This window comes from Budorcas taxicolor, chromosome 5, assembly GCF_023091745.1.
Source record: "Budorcas taxicolor isolate Tak-1 chromosome 5, Takin1.1, whole genome shotgun sequence".
In the NCBI taxonomy this organism is placed as follows: domain Eukaryota; kingdom Metazoa; phylum Chordata; class Mammalia; order Artiodactyla; family Bovidae; genus Budorcas; species Budorcas taxicolor.
Window position 1 is genome coordinate 72,464,911 of NC_068914.1, and position 15,765 is coordinate 72,480,675.

Genomic DNA, 15,765 nt, shown 5'->3' on the forward strand with positions numbered 1-15,765 from the left:
CCTAAGTAAAATGATGTATTAAAGAGTTGGTTAAACCTATGTTTGAATGTTGATTCAGTCATTTACTAGTTCAGTAACTGTGAGCAAATCACTGATCCTCCAGTGCACAGGATATTTGCCCCCCCAATAAGGAAGTCTCTAGCCCAAAATGTCAGTAGTGTTGAAGTCGAGAATTCTTGGTCTAGAGAAACCCATGACCACACAAGGCAGGGAGGGATTCTCCATCCCCATGGGTCTTCTCTCGTTTTCTCAAGGCTCCGGTGGCTCAAGGCCAGGTGGGCAGCTTCTACCACATCGTTTTCACCTAATGAAAAATAACTGAGTGCATGAGAGGTCCTGAGGACATCTCTGGCAGGGAGCACCTATCTCAGGAGGGCCCTGGCATTTATGAGGCTCTGAGGCACCAGGTCTGATCAGCCACAATTAGTTTATTGGAAACAAAGAGTGAGACAGACAAAAGAGCGTGCAGGCAGTTGACTCATTAGCTTCGTAGAAGCCTTCGCGGGCATCCTTGAAAGGTGATGGTCTCCCCTCCCACAGGGCACGGCCCTCAAAGAGTTACAGGAAAACCACCGCCAGTGTTCCCCACGTCCATGCCGCAGGTACCCCACGATGTGCAGATCTGGAGTTTCCGGGGCCTGTCCCCGGTTCCTCCAAGATTAGGTGAAGGGGATCAGGCAGGACCAATGAATCCAGCAAAACCCAGAAGGCAGAAGAAGGCATGAATCCTCAAGACAGCAAAAGGACTACTAGGAAAGGCTACAGAAAGAGGTCAGGGTGCGCGCCAGCCTCCCCGGGGCCCAGGTGCCTGGCACATGGCACGCAAAGGAAGCAGAGAGGGAGCAGGGAAGGCGGACCCTGCAGGCCCGCGGGCGGCCCCGGGGCGGGGGCGGGGGCGGGGGTGCAACGGAAGGAGCGTTCCGGTGGAGCGAGGTCCTGGCTGGGCCGGAAGGCGACCTTAGCACTTCTTACAGCCCAGGATGCTGCCGCCCACCCTAGAGCAGGGGCCGCAGGCGTCAGAGGTGCCCACCACCACGTTGCCGCTGCAGGGGGCGCTGCAGACGCTGGTGGTGACAGCAGGGGCAGCACCGGAGGCGCAGAGATCGCCACAGACGATGCCACCGCGGGAGCTGCTGACGCCTGAATGCGGGGAGAACAGGCAGAGACGCGGTCAGACACTGCCCCAGCCAGGCGGCGTGGGGCGGCGAACGTGCCCCCTCCCTAAAGGCATTGTGACCACCCGGCTGGAGAATGGGGAGGGGCGGGCTACTTACAGACATTCACAGCCCCGACGCCCTCGCACAGCCTGCGGGCAAAGGAAAAGAGAAAGGTCAGCGCCCTGAAAAGCCGCTGGTCCACACAGCCAAGGTGAAGGGTGAGGTCCCTGGCCCTCATTCTGAGCACTTGCCCCGGAAAGGCGCCATTAAGCGGTAGCCCCGGGTCACTGTATGGGTTCTCTCTAGCCCTTATTAGCTGGGCAACCTCGGATTTAGGGGCTTCCCAGGTGGTGCTAGTAGTAAATTACCTGCCTGCCAATGCAAGAGACATAAGAGCTGCGGGTTCGATCCCTAAGTCGGGAAGATGCCCTGAAGCAGGGCATGGCCATCCACTCCAGTATTCTTGCCTGGAGAATCCCATGGACAGAGAAGCCTGGCAGGCTACAGTCCATTGGGTCGGAAAGAGTCAGACAGGACTGAAGCAACTTAGCACACACACAGCCAGCCTCCTGGGGAAAATCTACTCCCTGAACTTTGCGGGGATGAACTCAAACTGTGCCTGTAAGTGCCCCATTTCTGCCATCAGGAACGGTACTGCTTCGGAAATGGTAGCTCCTACTGTTTCTTTCCGTTCTAATTGACTTGTAAATGTATTCGAGGAGCAGCAGATTTAAATTCCGGAATCTTGTCTGACTGGTATCACTAAAGCATGGGCTTCCAGAGGACAGAATTTTTTTGTCTATCCTTTTTCCCGCTGCAGAATCGACAGTGCCCCCAGATGATGCTTGGCTCAATAAATAACTTGCATGAATGAATGGGATGTTAGAACACATTGAGAGCAGACTCTGAGATTAGCTACATCTAGTCCCTCACTTAACAAATGGATAAACTGAGGCCCAGAAAGAGGAAATAACCAGTGCCACTCCAGCCACCTAACTCCATCCAACCTGGGTTTCCTTCCTACGCGATGCTGTCTCCTTAAGGAAAACAAAGACCCTCTGAGAAACCAAAGCAAAGGGTTGTCTTAATCAGCTTCAGAAACAAGGACAGTCTGCAGCTCACAATCTACCTTCCCAGGCCCATGTTTCCTAGGGAATCCACAGCAAAGCTCCTGAGTTCATTCCCAGAGTGTTTGGGGCAGAGGGATGGACCCTTCTGTTTCCAGGGGAAGAACCAAAGGGCACAGCCTGTGACTGTTGTCCTCCCAGAAGCGGTTCAGCCGCCCTCCACCTGAACATAGACGGCTAATGACCAGTGGGTCTCCCTTTGCGCTCAAAAGAAGCGACAAGAAAAATGCTCAGAGCAGGCTACAGCTGCTTCAAGGGACCAGTCCCTGTTATCTGTCTACCCTTAATTTCACTTGCTGCAATGAACAAACACTTAGGCAAAGGCACTATATAGTTAGAATATATAAGTGTGTGTTGATAAAATCATCTATTGAAGCTGTCATTGGGAGGAAATCTGAACTCCCAGGGCTGGAGCCAAGGCCAAGTTTGAGAATAGAGTTGGAACCCTGAGGGGCATGTGCAGTGAGGGCCAGGAGAGAAGAATCACTATTAAAGGAAGGCGACCTAGCCCAGACAGGGCTCCTCAGGAACAGCAATTACTATGCCCTTGACTCTGGGCTGTGAGAAACAGATTTGCAAAAGCACCAATCCCAGATCAGCACCTAAGTGGGCATGAGAAACTGAAATGGGGCTAGAAACATACCTAAAGAAATTACTCAAATTACCTGTCCAGTTGCAGGATGGGGAACTTTGTCAGGTAGGAAAGTCAGGGACACCACATGATGAGAACCCAGGCAGGGCTGGGAGAGAAATTTGCCTACAGTACCCACCTCTGCTCCTCGCCCTCCAGCAGGCGCCTGTAGGTGGCGATCTCGATGTCCAGGCCCAGCTTGGAGTTCATCACCTCCTGGTACTCCTTGAGCAGGCAGGCCATGTCCTGCTTGGCCTTCTGCAGAGCCTCCTCCAGCCCGGCCAGCTTGCACTTGGCATCAGCGAGGGCTGCCTCGCCCTGCTGCTCTGCCTGGGTGACTGCAGCCTCCAGCTTGGAGTTCTAAGGGCCCAGGAGAGAACAAGGTGGGTTATGGTCTCTCCACACAGCAGGAATCTCTCCCCTTATCACCTGGATCACCCAGAGTGACCACAGCCTTGGTCTCAAGTCGTGCAAATGGACTGGAACATGAATGGTGAGATCCAGCTGGGCCTGTGGGAACCTGGGTGGGCCTCAAACAGCTCCTACCTGGCACTTGGCATTCTCGACCTCAGCTGTCAGCCTCTGGATCATGCGGTTCAGCTCATTGATCTCCTCCTTGGTGCGACGCAGGGTCTCCCCATGTCGGATCACCGTAGCCTTGATCTCCTCACACTGGTGGGAAGCAGAGAGGCTTGTGAAGCTCAGGACAGGACATTCCACCCATTCAAGACACTACAGATGTCCAGTGCACAGCCTGTGAAACCATATATGCAGCCCTGTCCTCCCACTATAACCTGAGAACTGTCTGCACTTCTGTCAGAATCTCTAGAAATCCAAATTGCCAGACAAAAGAAGCCTTGTTATTGTATACCTCACATCCCTTCCATCATGTCTAGAAGGCAGGTGTCCTGGACCACTCACCTTGCTGCGGTACCAGCTCTCAGCCTCGGCCCGGCTGCGGCTGGCAATGTCATCATAGTGAGCCTTGATCTCAGCAACAATGTTGTCCATGTTCAGGTCCCGGCTGTTGTCCATCTTGACGATGACCGAGGTGTCTGAGATATGGGCTTGGAGAACTCGGATCTCCTGCAGATGGTGGGGCAGGAGGGTAGAAGGGTCTTGTTTACACCTTGGCTTCCCCCACCACAGTGTGTACAAGCCTTCTCAGCCCTCCTGATCTCCCTGGGCCTCCCAGAGGCCCCCCTCTGACAGCCTCATGGACTGTAGCTCCTGCTCAAACTCCTGTCCAACTCCGACCCCAAACCAACACCCTCTCTTCTGGATCCTGGTTTCTGTCAGGGCTACAATCACTCACCTCCTCATACAGTCGCCGAAGGAAGTCGGTCTCCTGAATCAAGGCCTCCACATTGGCCTCAAGGTCTGATTTGCGGAGGTAGGCACAGTCCACATCCTGGGAAGATGGGGAGTCTTTGAGCAAAGGGGTCCCCTGGTGATCATCATCACCCCAAATTCCTCTCTCTTCTCACCCATTACAAGGAGGTGAGGAGGAAAGGATTCCCTGTGTTCCTCTTCCTGTCCCATCTCCATGCTGCCCTTCCCTGAAGGCATCTCATAACCTCCTCCCCTTCTAAGAACAAATGCCTTGTGCCTTGGAGATGAACCACCAACCTTTCACCCTTCCTTCCTGAGACCTCTCACTTTGCAGCTCTCCTTTTCTCCTTCCCTGCACCAAAAAGCCTGCCAGACTGGCTCCCTCGCTCAACCACCTTGACCTTTCCCTGTTTCCCTATAGTTCACCAAGACTCCACCTGGCCACTGTTGGCTCTGCTCCATCCTCCCTGAGATCCTGGGACTGTGCCCCTCCTCTTAACCAGACTCCTGAAACACTAGAAAGGACACCATCCCTCAGAGAGAGGGATGAGCTACAGAGAGACTGAAGCTACCATGCCTCCACGGAATCCCAGCCACAGACTACTACTTTTGAAACACCACAGAACATCCAGAGGCCAATTCAGCTATACCCCGGCTTCAGGGCAAGGTGTTAGTGGATTGTCCAAGGTTACTGCCCTTGCCAAAGCCTTGGATGTGCCTTTCATGACCTGGTCTATGGGAATTTCCCATCCTGACTTGGCAAAGTCACTGCTCCCCAAAGAGGATGAGACCATTGTTCTCCACAATGAGAGCCTGTCGTTCTGAAATCCTTCATGGCTCTGCTTCCTGATCCCATGTTACTCACCTTCTTCAGAGCCACAAACTCATTCTCGGCTGTTGCTCTCAGAGCAACTTCCTCTTCGTACCTGGGGAAGAGGGCAGAGAGGGGAATCATGGCAGGGCAGGTCTCCCCAGAGCCCCCTCCACATTTTACCAGTGAAGGGGACAACACTAGGGACCTCCCCACACAGCCAGATCCCTGGCAGCCCTGCTGGGTCCTCTCTGGTTGGACTTGGGGTGTGTCTGTGATTCTCTCTCCACTTGGAATTGAGGGATCCAGGGGGTGACTCTTCTGGAACCTCACAGCCCTGCTGCCCAAACTGCTCTGAGGTCACCTCTGGAGGAAAATAAGGACTCAGCACTGGCCAGGAGTGGACAACAGCCCCTCTGGGGGCACTGCAGCCCCAGCCTCTCCCCACCTGGGTGTCCAACCTAGCTCAGCTGGGGGAGGACCTATGGATCTCAGAGGCCATCAGCATTAGAGCAACCTAGACAGTGGGACACCCAGAGACCCAGCACCTGGCAACCCTGAGAGACGCTGAGACTCATATCACATCCAGGTGCTACAGGTGGGAGCCTGAAGGGCCAGGCCTGGGAGAATGCAGAAGCCTCCTCCCCACAGAGCACAGGACTGTTGCTGGGTGATCAGGCTTCCAGAAGAGAAGCCTGAAGGAGGAGAGAGAGAGCTCCTAGGGAATCATGGCCCTACTCATAGGCATCTGAGCAATGACTGCCTGATGGGAAGATCCTGCTGCATACCACCAACTTGCCCTGCATGGTCACATCCCCTTTGAAATTCTCCAATCTCATCCAGTGGGTTGAATCCATGTCCAGTTCCTGTGCCCAACATCACCCCCAGCCACACTCACTTCTTCTTGTAGCCCTCCAGCACCTCCTGCAGGCTGTTGAGCTCTGAAGACAGCCTTCCGCTGTCAGCCTCTGCGCACTCAGCCTCCCGCCTCAGCGTCTCGATGTAGCCACTGAACAGGGGCTCGAGGTTGCTCTCGCAGCACTGGCGGTTCTGGTAGAACCGCAGCTTGGTCTCCAGCAGCTTGTTCTGCTGCTCCAGGAAGCGCACCTGCCATTTGGGGTGGGAGGAGGGGTCAGATGGCTCCTACTGCCCCAAAGCCTATTTGGGGGATGGAGGGGATTGGGGAGTGTGCTGATTGCTTTATAGTAAACTCCAAAACCAGGAGTTCAGCAGAAATTAGACAGAGGGGGCAGTGGGAGACAAGGCAATTTCTGGATTTCAAGATAGTGATCATGCTTGTATTTTCTATATTAGGGTGAGAGCAAGGTGTTTGGAAAGATCATTCACTTCTCAGGTGAACTGAGTTATCCTGACCTGCTGAGTCTAGATGGCATGTGATCAGGAGCTAAGTAGAGCTCTTTTTGCATTTGACTGCCCCATCAGTACCCAGCTGGGACTTGGGCACGGGGTGTGGGGGGGAGGTTCAGAACAGGTGTAATCAAGGACAAATATTTGAAGGCTGAACTGTGGTCCTGTTCCTGTATCTTATGTGCATTTCTTGAGTCTTGTTTGCATGTATGCTTTCTTCTCTGACATGTGGTTCCAAGCCTTGTCCTTGTCTGTGGGGACCCTGCCTGTCTGGACAGAGGCTGCATATAATAACAGAACTCTGTTCAGGAGCCCCTGCTCTAGACTCATCTCTCTGGTCTGTTTGTGCCCTGGATGTGTGTCCATTTCATCAATCAGATTGGGACCTGAAAGGACCACATCTCTACTGCCCTTGACTACCCCTTCACTGCCTACCCAGAAAGGGAAGGTTCAGGAAGGGTGTGATCAAGGAAACTCACCTTGTCGATGAAGGCAGCGAACCTGTTGTTGAGACACTTGATCTGCTCCTTCTCTTCTTGCTTCACGCACTGCGCATTGGGGTCGATCTCCAGGTTGAGGGGCGTGAGGAGGCTCTCATTGACTGACACGGTGGTGATGCAGGGAGGGCTGAGGCCGCCCACGCCACCGGAGCGGTACCCGAAGCTGCGGCCAAAGGAGCCGGCACGGAAGCCGCCGCAGACGCTGCGGCTGCCGAAGCCGCCGGTGAGGCCGCGGTAGCAGGAGATGCCGCGGTAGGGGGCGGCCGTGATGCAGCAGCGGCCGGCCCGGGGTCCGCAGGCGGAGACGCAGCTGAAGGCTGGGACAGCACGGTAAGATCCACAAGTCATGGTGCTTCTTTGGGGCACGGGAGGCTCTCAGGAGGCAGATGGCCTAATGGAGGGCTAGTGGACGAGGTGTTCACTTCTTGGACATCATTGGGCCTTTATATATGTTTGGAGCCTGATGTATCCACGTGTTAGCAGCAATTAGACATGTTTATGGGCTTGGGTTGTTTAGCTGCTGTAGCTCCTTCCTTAATGTGCTTAATTGGGTGCCAGATGCTGCCAGATGTTTATGGCCTTTTACCCTAAACTGCACAATTTTTGTCCTCAAAGGGCCAGCTCACCTCTCCTCACCCCACCCCCAACCTCCTCATACACAGGTGGCGAAAGGTTTTTGAGGATAGGGGAGCGGTGACTCACTTTGGAAAGGAGGGCGGGGGAAGGCGGGGCTGCGGCTTCTTTCGTACCACCCATTTGATGTGCGCATGCCGCTGTCCGTAGTGCTGATCACTTCGGCACCGCAACACTGGGAGAGCGTAAGATCAACAGATGGGGAACTTGAGATCGCTCCGTGATTTCCTTCACAGGGATGGCTGTTTTTACAGCAGCAAAGCCTCACACACCTGCTCCCAGATTCCTCACCTGCACCCATCAGCCACCTCTCTGTATCTTGTCTCTCTCTCTCTGTTTCTCTCTCACACACACATGTACACACACACATGCTGGATTTCCCATCAACAATCACACAGATTCTCATACGTGCTCATACACACCTGCATCCACCTCCACTTGCACCTGACGAGTCCACTTCTTAGACCTTATTTGTCAGCCTGCGCTGAGAGGAGGCACGCCCTCCCACAGAATCTTCCATGAGGCCTAAGGGGGCACACCTTGGCTCAGTGGTCTCAAGAATGCCCAACCATTTCCAACAAGGCCCCAGGCAAGGATAGCCTGTCTCGATTTCACCTCCAGGCTCCATGGTTTCTCCAGGGCCCAGAAGGACTGGGGTAGACACAGCTATTATAAGTCTTTATAGCTTTTGGCTCAGAATACAAGGGAATCTTTCTAGACAGAACCATGTAGGGGGAGCATCCAGGCCCCTGCCATCACCCCCCGATCCTGTATTGCTTTCCATGTTCTAACAACCCTGCAATATCCTTCCCTTTACAGCAATTTGCCAATGGCATTGGAAGATGCTAATCCATATTGTCAGAACAAATCCATATTGGTGTGTGCCATCCATCCAACATAGTTAGATTGGTCCTTGAACCCTAAAAGGCAGGGTAGGAACCAGGGCTCTTCCATGATTAGCTCTATGTGATCTAGGGGAGCAAGGTAGTTCACTCCTCTGGGAAATGGATTAAGCATCTTCTTCCCAGGGCTGCCTTGGAGAATTACAGAGATGTGCATGCACTCAGTAAACTCCAGAGCACTGTGCAGATGTGCTTTGTTGTAATCATTAAGAAGCAAGAGGCTCTGGGACTGCATTTTCTCAGAGTTCACATCATGACCCACAAATAGAAGCAACCAGAGTTTTAATGAAACAGGTTAGGACAAAATCAAGTAGAGTAGACTATAGCAGAAAACATCAGAGTGTAGCATGCATAATAAAAACATTTCAGGATCTCTTATTTCAATAGTATGTGATATGTACATATGTGTGCGCTTAACCACTATGAAAAATTATTTCTTACTATAATTGGAACTAAAAAGTTTAAATACATAGCTTATCAGTTAAGAACACAGACCCAGAGTCCAAACTGCCTAGTTTCAAAGTCCACCTTTGCCAGTTTCTAGCTATGTAATTTCAGGCAATTTCTTAACCTCTCCCTATCTCATTTCATGATTTGTAAAACAGGGGTAATGCTACCTACCTCATATAGTTTTTATAGGGATTAAAAGAATTAATCCATGTCAAGCAGTTAAAATAGAGCCTGACACACTCTTAAGGATGTAGTCATATTAGTGGTAGGTGTCGCTGCTGCTGCGGTTATAGTGTCAGGTTTGATGGAGAGGTAGAGAGGTGTGTTGTTACTGTAGTTGCTACTGCTGCTGCTGTGGGTATATCAGCAGGTTTGATGGAATATACCTACCTACATTACTAAACCACATATGTAAAATACCCGCTAATGATGCCATCTTAAAAGAATAATGAAGTGAAATGAAGTGAAAGTCGTTCAGTCACGTCCTACTCTTTGTGATCCCATGGTCTATACAGTCCATGGAATTCTCCAGGCCAGAATACTGGAGTAGGTAGCCTTTCCCTTCCCCAGGGGATCTTCCCACCCCAGGGATCAAACCTAGCTCTCCCACATTGCAGGCAGAATAGACAGATTAAATTTTAAAATACATGGATAATTCTTAACAACTGGCACATAGCAAGTGCTCAGTAAATGTTATCAACTCTTATTCTACCATGGGGTTAGTCTTAGGGGCAAGTAGAACTGGAGACCTTCCCTTTATCCTGAAAAAGAACACAAAATCAAAGGTCCATCCTCAAGCCCAACTACCTGAGGGAAGGCCCAATGAGAATCTCTCTTCTTAGGCAAAGGGAAAGTGTCACCAATCCTCAGGTTACTACACTACTGGGTGAAAAGAAAAGCTTGTACAGTCCAAAAAGTCTGTTATCTGTTATAATTGATAAATTTGTGTTCCTTATTTGGCCTTAACAGACCATCAGAAATCTTTAGCCACAAATCAATGACATGCTCATTCACCTTGCCTAATGGTGATTTTTTTTTTTTTTACCTAATTCCAAAACCTCCTGATTGATCAGTAGCCCAGGGATATCATGGGGTTGAGGCTGACAATCCATCCAAGTATGATGGAACTCTAAAGAGAGCAGGACTTCCACTGTGGCTGGACAGACGGAAGTTGGATTTGAAGAAAAACTTGCCAGAAGGAGGGCAAATAGTCATGCCTTCCTAAGGAGCTTGCATTATGGCTCCCATTTAGGGGAGCTTTATGTAAAAGAGAAACATTCTTTATTCTGGAATGGCCATCATGTTTGTGGAGACAGGGTGAACCAAAAGACCTTTATATCTGGAGATCAGAGCCTCTTCTTTTAGCCCAAGTAGATCTTGTTTCAAGGGATGCCTGGAGAGAAGGGGTAAATCAGGTAATTTTAACATTGAGAAGTTCTTTTTCAAGACTCCCTCTAGTCCATCCTGCTCCTGTGAAGGGTGTTGCAAAGCAGATGCCCCAAGATGGACGGTGGGTTAGACAAGGTAACATCTTGTTAGATTCAAGAATTTTGTGATTGATGTATCCCTGCAATATGATGAACCCTATCTTAAGTTTGGAAGGAGAGAGGAAAGCACTAAGAGGAGGAAGGAACTATGGATTCTGGAACTCCTGATCTGACAGGGAAGACAGACCCAGAAGTTCAGAAGTTCATGAGAAAAGGCAGAAGGCTGAAGAGAGTTTGTTTATAGCTATACCATCAGATCCTCAGGAGCTCAATGCCTATTGACAGTGCCCATTCTGGGACAGTGTGAAATACAGTTAGACTGATGAGAAAGGTATGAACAGATCCCTAGAAAGGGTGAGGACAGGCTTCATAAAGCAGCAGGAGGGACAGTGTTGGTAAAAAGATGTGCATGGAGGTATTTCAGAGAGTAGACAGTGGGGGCAATCTGAGGGTCCTTGCAGAAGAGGAAGGGATCATGAGATGCTGTGACAGTGGAGAACCAGTGGAGACAGAGACCTCCGAAGCAGGGCCCATGTCATTCTGCTGCATGGCTGCAGACTGGGAAGCAGCCTGTGAACTCTACATCTGGAAGATACCAAAGCTCTAGGCTTGCAGGTATCCAAGAGGTGTGCCAGAGCGCTGCGCCTCAGCCAAGACAGCCTGGGACAGTGACCAATTGTCCATGAGAGCTCACCAGAGGAGGGAGGGCCAAAGGCAGTCCTGGAGAATCTGGCAGAGGAGGAAGCCTGACTCAGGAGCTCCATCCTTGGTGAGGTCCATTCCCACCAACCAGGCTGAGCCCCTGCACCTCCTCCAGCCCATGTCCAAGCCCCATAAGGGCTCATTTCTTGAGAGCTGGAGCCTACCCTTTATGTAAGTCTAGACCTGTGCCCCTTCCCCCATGAACCTCCTTTGCTCTTCCACCGTGGAGTGTCCCCCCACTATTCTCCCATGGTCTTGCCCTTCTTTTTCCTCCACTGTCCTCCACTTCTCTCCTCTCCCCTCTGTCTCCCCTAGTCTTCCTTCCATGCCATTCTCCTCACCCCAGTCAGTCTCCATCCTTCTTCCAAGTGGTCCTGGAGAGTAATAATCTAAAAGCAAGCATCTTTCTTCCTCCTTTCCTCTAGAAAACTACCTTCCATCCACTTCTCTCTCCTCAACCCTACCCCATCTCTACTCTGGCTCATGGCCTTCAGAATTCTTGCCTTGTTGTCTGCCTTTCCCTTCCACTCCCATCATCACTCAGGCTGAGGAGTTTGCTTTGGTAAAGGACACATCCACTCACTTCATCTTTCCTTCAGGCCCCAGCCAAGAACCTCTCCCCACCCCACCCCCACCCTTAGGAATGGCCGCCATCTGGTCTGCTTCATCTGGTCCCCACCCCATCTTACCAGAACAAGCTTTGCATAATTAACCATCAAGCTTTGATGGCTCCATTACTCAGCACCTAATGTGCATCTGGGATTCACTTCATTCACGCAACAAATATTTACTGAGCATCTACTGTGTGCCAAGTCCTTGGAATATAGCCATGAACCAAATGTTTGTACCCATTGGTATGCTGCAGGGTTTGCATTTTTGTTCATGATCTGGGTATATGTACAGCTTTTCCCTTGGAAGCTCACAACAAATAAGAGTGAGCTCTCCTCATCCTCTGGTCCTGCACCCTGAGAGCATGCTGAAGGACCCAAAAGAGGTACTGGAGGGAGAGGAATAGTGAGCATGTGTGAATGTACTATGTACCACGTGATGCTTTAGTGATGGAAGACAGTGGATGGACAAGACTACGATCAAGCTTTTCCATTGCAATCAAATACACCAGGCTACGAGTGCCAGCTCTGCCTCTAACTACAACCTGAGCAAATCTCTTGACCCTCTAGTCCTCAGTGTCCTCATCTGTAAAACAAGAATAATAACACTAGCATCAAAGGACAATTTGTAAAAATTAAATGCGTTAATGCAAGTTGGGCAGTCAGTATAGTATCTACTATGAAATAAGTTGAACATCAACAGACGTTGTTATAAGTTTGGAAGACTGTTCATAAAATAGGTTTCTATGCTAAGCATATGCTACCTGAATAATTTTTTTTAAGTAACCACACACCCTAGAAAAACTTGTACAGATATACCAGAAGACATGGGAAATAATGTTCATGGCAGATCTGTTCATAATACACTCTGGGAACAGCCTCAAGGCCTTGGAGGTGGAAAGATGAATAAACTGTGACATATTCCTACAGAGAGTACAATCCACAGTGAACATGAACACAATACAGCTACAGGAAGCAACTTTGAACAAAGGAATACACACAATGTGCTTCCATTTATATGAAGTTCAAAAACTGGAATATATGGTTTAGAAATGCATTCCTTGGTCCTTAAACTAAAGAAAAGCAAAGGAATCATTCAACACAAAATCCCAGAGAACCATCCTGGTTCAGAAAGGAAGGGGGTGCAGTAAAAATGAGGTTCAGAGGAAGTTCCTAAGTTATACATATGTTCTATTTCTTCCCACAGGTGGTAGGCATACCACCTATACATTCTTTTGTAGAGGTGGTATATTTCACAATAAAAGCAATGTTAACTTTCCTGATGGCTCAGCAGGTAAGGAATCAGTCCTCAATTCGGGAGATGCAGGAGATATGGGTTGAATCGCTGGGTCAGGGAGATCCCCTGAAGAAGGGAATGGCAACCAACTCCAGTAATCTTGCCTGAAAAAATTCCATGGACAGAGGAGCCTGGCGGACTACAGTCCAAAAGGTCAAAATCTCCTGTTGCCAGAGCCAAGACCAGACAGTAGTCATTCTGCCAGTCCTTCCCCCTCCCCTCTCCCCTCCCCTCACCAAGAGCTGTTTTCACTCCAAGAAAACCTACAGATACAATGTCTTTTTAGGTCTTCAAAATTAGCAGCCATTAGTAATATCTGAGTTAAATGAAATGGTGTCACATTTGAATTTTTTTATATCCTGGTTTAAATTGCTTCTTTCAAATTGCTTAGCAAAGACCAGCCATTAGTAATTAGCTTATGTTTATGCGTGTCATTTTTATAGGGAGTTACACTAGTAGAAAAGGCAAAGTGTGTGTGAGCTGCACTCTGACTCACAGGGCTTCTCCTTGGAATACCCAGCCAGCTGGCTGGCTGGAAGCACCGCAACTCCATTGTGGGCAGTGCCCAGAGTGGCGGATGAGGGCATAAAGGGCCTCAGAAGAGCCGGCCCAGGTCCCCAAACACATAAAGTGACATCAGGAGCCACACCCTCCTCTGGGATGGCCAGATTGCCGACATGGTCCGTGACCCCATGTTCATCCTATTGCAAGTCCCCATTCCTGAATGTTCTACATGGACATACTATTCTCTTCTCCTCCTTCCTCCTCTTTCCTACCAACCCCCTCACCTCTTGCCCTAAGCTGCTTTGCCTGCCCTTTGCCCCTACAGCACACCAGCTACCAGGGGCTGCCAGCTACAGTGTTTCTCTTCTCTTTTCTTTCCATCCATTTAAAACAAACCCCTGTACTTTTATGGGATCATTTTTCTAGTCTTGCTCTATTGGAATGGGGTGTTTCATGTATGTAGAACACAGTATCATCTTATCAAGGTACTTACAATATACTAGACGCAAGCAAATAGCTAAAACTGCTATTCTCCATCCCTTTCCTTCAATTCTCAGCCACAAGGTCCTGCAGATCTCCTCTCCTCTGCCTCTCATTGCCCTGTGTCACACGCATGCCCATTGGCCCTCCTGGTTCCAACCATTCTAACACCCCCGACTCTGCCCATTTTTCTTAGACTGACTCTCCTCAATCCTATATCCACAGATTGTTGTTGTTATTTAATTGCTAAGTCATTTTCGATTCTTTTGTGACGCCATGAACTGTAACTTGTCAGGGCTCCTCTGTCCATTGGGTTTTGCAGTCAGGAAAACTGGAGTAAGTTGCCAATTCCTTCTTCAGGGGATCTTCCTGACCCAGGAATTGAACCCAGGTCTCCTGCCTTGGCAGGAGGATTCTTTACCACTGAGCCACCAGAGGAGCCCTATCTCCACAGAAACCCTCTCCCAATAAGTTTCTCCACCCTCTTGAAAGTCTCCAAGGACTAGGAAATCCAAGGGTTGTCATAACCTATAGGTGGGAAGGCTTGGCATCTCCTCAGTTCCACTTCTTAATAGCTGGGAGGTTTGGGGCAACTTATTTAACCTCTCCAAGCCTCAGTTTCCTCATCTGTAAAATAGGGATAATGATACCTACTTCATATGGTGGACGTGAGAATCAGAGATCATTTATGGCATATGGTATTGGTAACAGAGTAGGTGGCCAGTAAAAAGAAAACAGAACCTCTATTGCCCTACAGAGATCTTTCTAATTGTGAAGGGGAAAACATACTCAAGTGATCTGATTTAGCATCACCAGTAATAGGACAACTTGATTGTGCTTTCTGGGGTGATACAGTAAGAGTTATAAAGCATTGTTTATGATGTATGCTGCCCAAAAATGTTTCAGTTAAACCCAATCAAGCCTCCAGACCAGCACTATCCGAAAGACACTGGTGTGATGGTGGAAATGTTCTGTTTCTGTGCTGTCAATAATGTAGCTTCTAGTCATGCATGGCATGTGACTGAAAGACTAGATTTTTAATTTATTTAATTTTAACTAATTTAAATTTAAATAGCCACATGTGTCTGTTGGCTACCATGTTGAACAGCCCAGCTCAAGAGTTAATTTTCAGTGTATAGAAAATACAAGAGATAGAGCCATAAGTTAAATCAAAAAAACCTATTTTTAAAAATCATAGGACAGTTAGGAAATTTTAATATGAATGGATAGTAAATGATTTTTTGGAATTATTCTTCTTGCATGTGAAAAATGGTACTGTCTCTATTCTTAAGAAATGCATGCTAAAGCATTTAAAGGTTCCATGCTATGCTTTCTGTAATCATCAGATAACTGGGCAAATGTGAAGGCAAATATGGCATAATGTTAATAACTCTTGAATGTGGGTACCTGGGTGGAACACATCAGGGTGTTTGTTATACAGGTACCATTTCTTCAAGTTTCTTAATTTTGAAAATTCTCATAATAAAAGTGAAAGAAAACATAAAACACAAATATTTAATAATCTGCTGACTGCTGTCATGGCAGGAAAAGTCAGATGTTTTTCAGCAGCCAACTGGACTCGCTGGAGATTGGGAAAATACAGCTTTATGTAACAGTAAAGCCTTGCCCACTACTGAGATGGAAACTTCCAGAAGTTACTTGCTAACACCCCAGTCTCTCTAGGCCCCCCACTCACACCTGCACACACACAGGTCACCTGCTTCTACCACTTCTGGTTTCCGTTCTCCTCCCTCCACTCTCCTGCCCTGCCCTTCT

General features: G+C 49.1%; 1 protein-coding gene across 1 annotated transcript; it reads right to left on the reverse strand.

The window, feature by feature from the left end:
* Positions 1-958: 958 nt before the first annotated feature.
* Positions 959-7,274, reverse strand: LOC128047246 (keratin, type II cuticular Hb1-like). The gene is made up of 9 exons (XM_052639327.1): positions 6,906-7,274; positions 5,957-6,165; positions 5,113-5,173; positions 4,231-4,326; positions 3,837-4,001; positions 3,462-3,587; positions 3,055-3,275; positions 1,275-1,306; positions 959-1,140 (listed from the first exon to the last, which is right to left on the reverse strand). The coding sequence occupies exons 1-9, from the start codon at positions 7,272-7,274 to the stop codon at positions 959-961; spliced, it is 1,461 nt and encodes a 486-aa protein (XP_052495287.1).
* Positions 7,275-15,765: the final 8,491 nt, after the last annotated feature.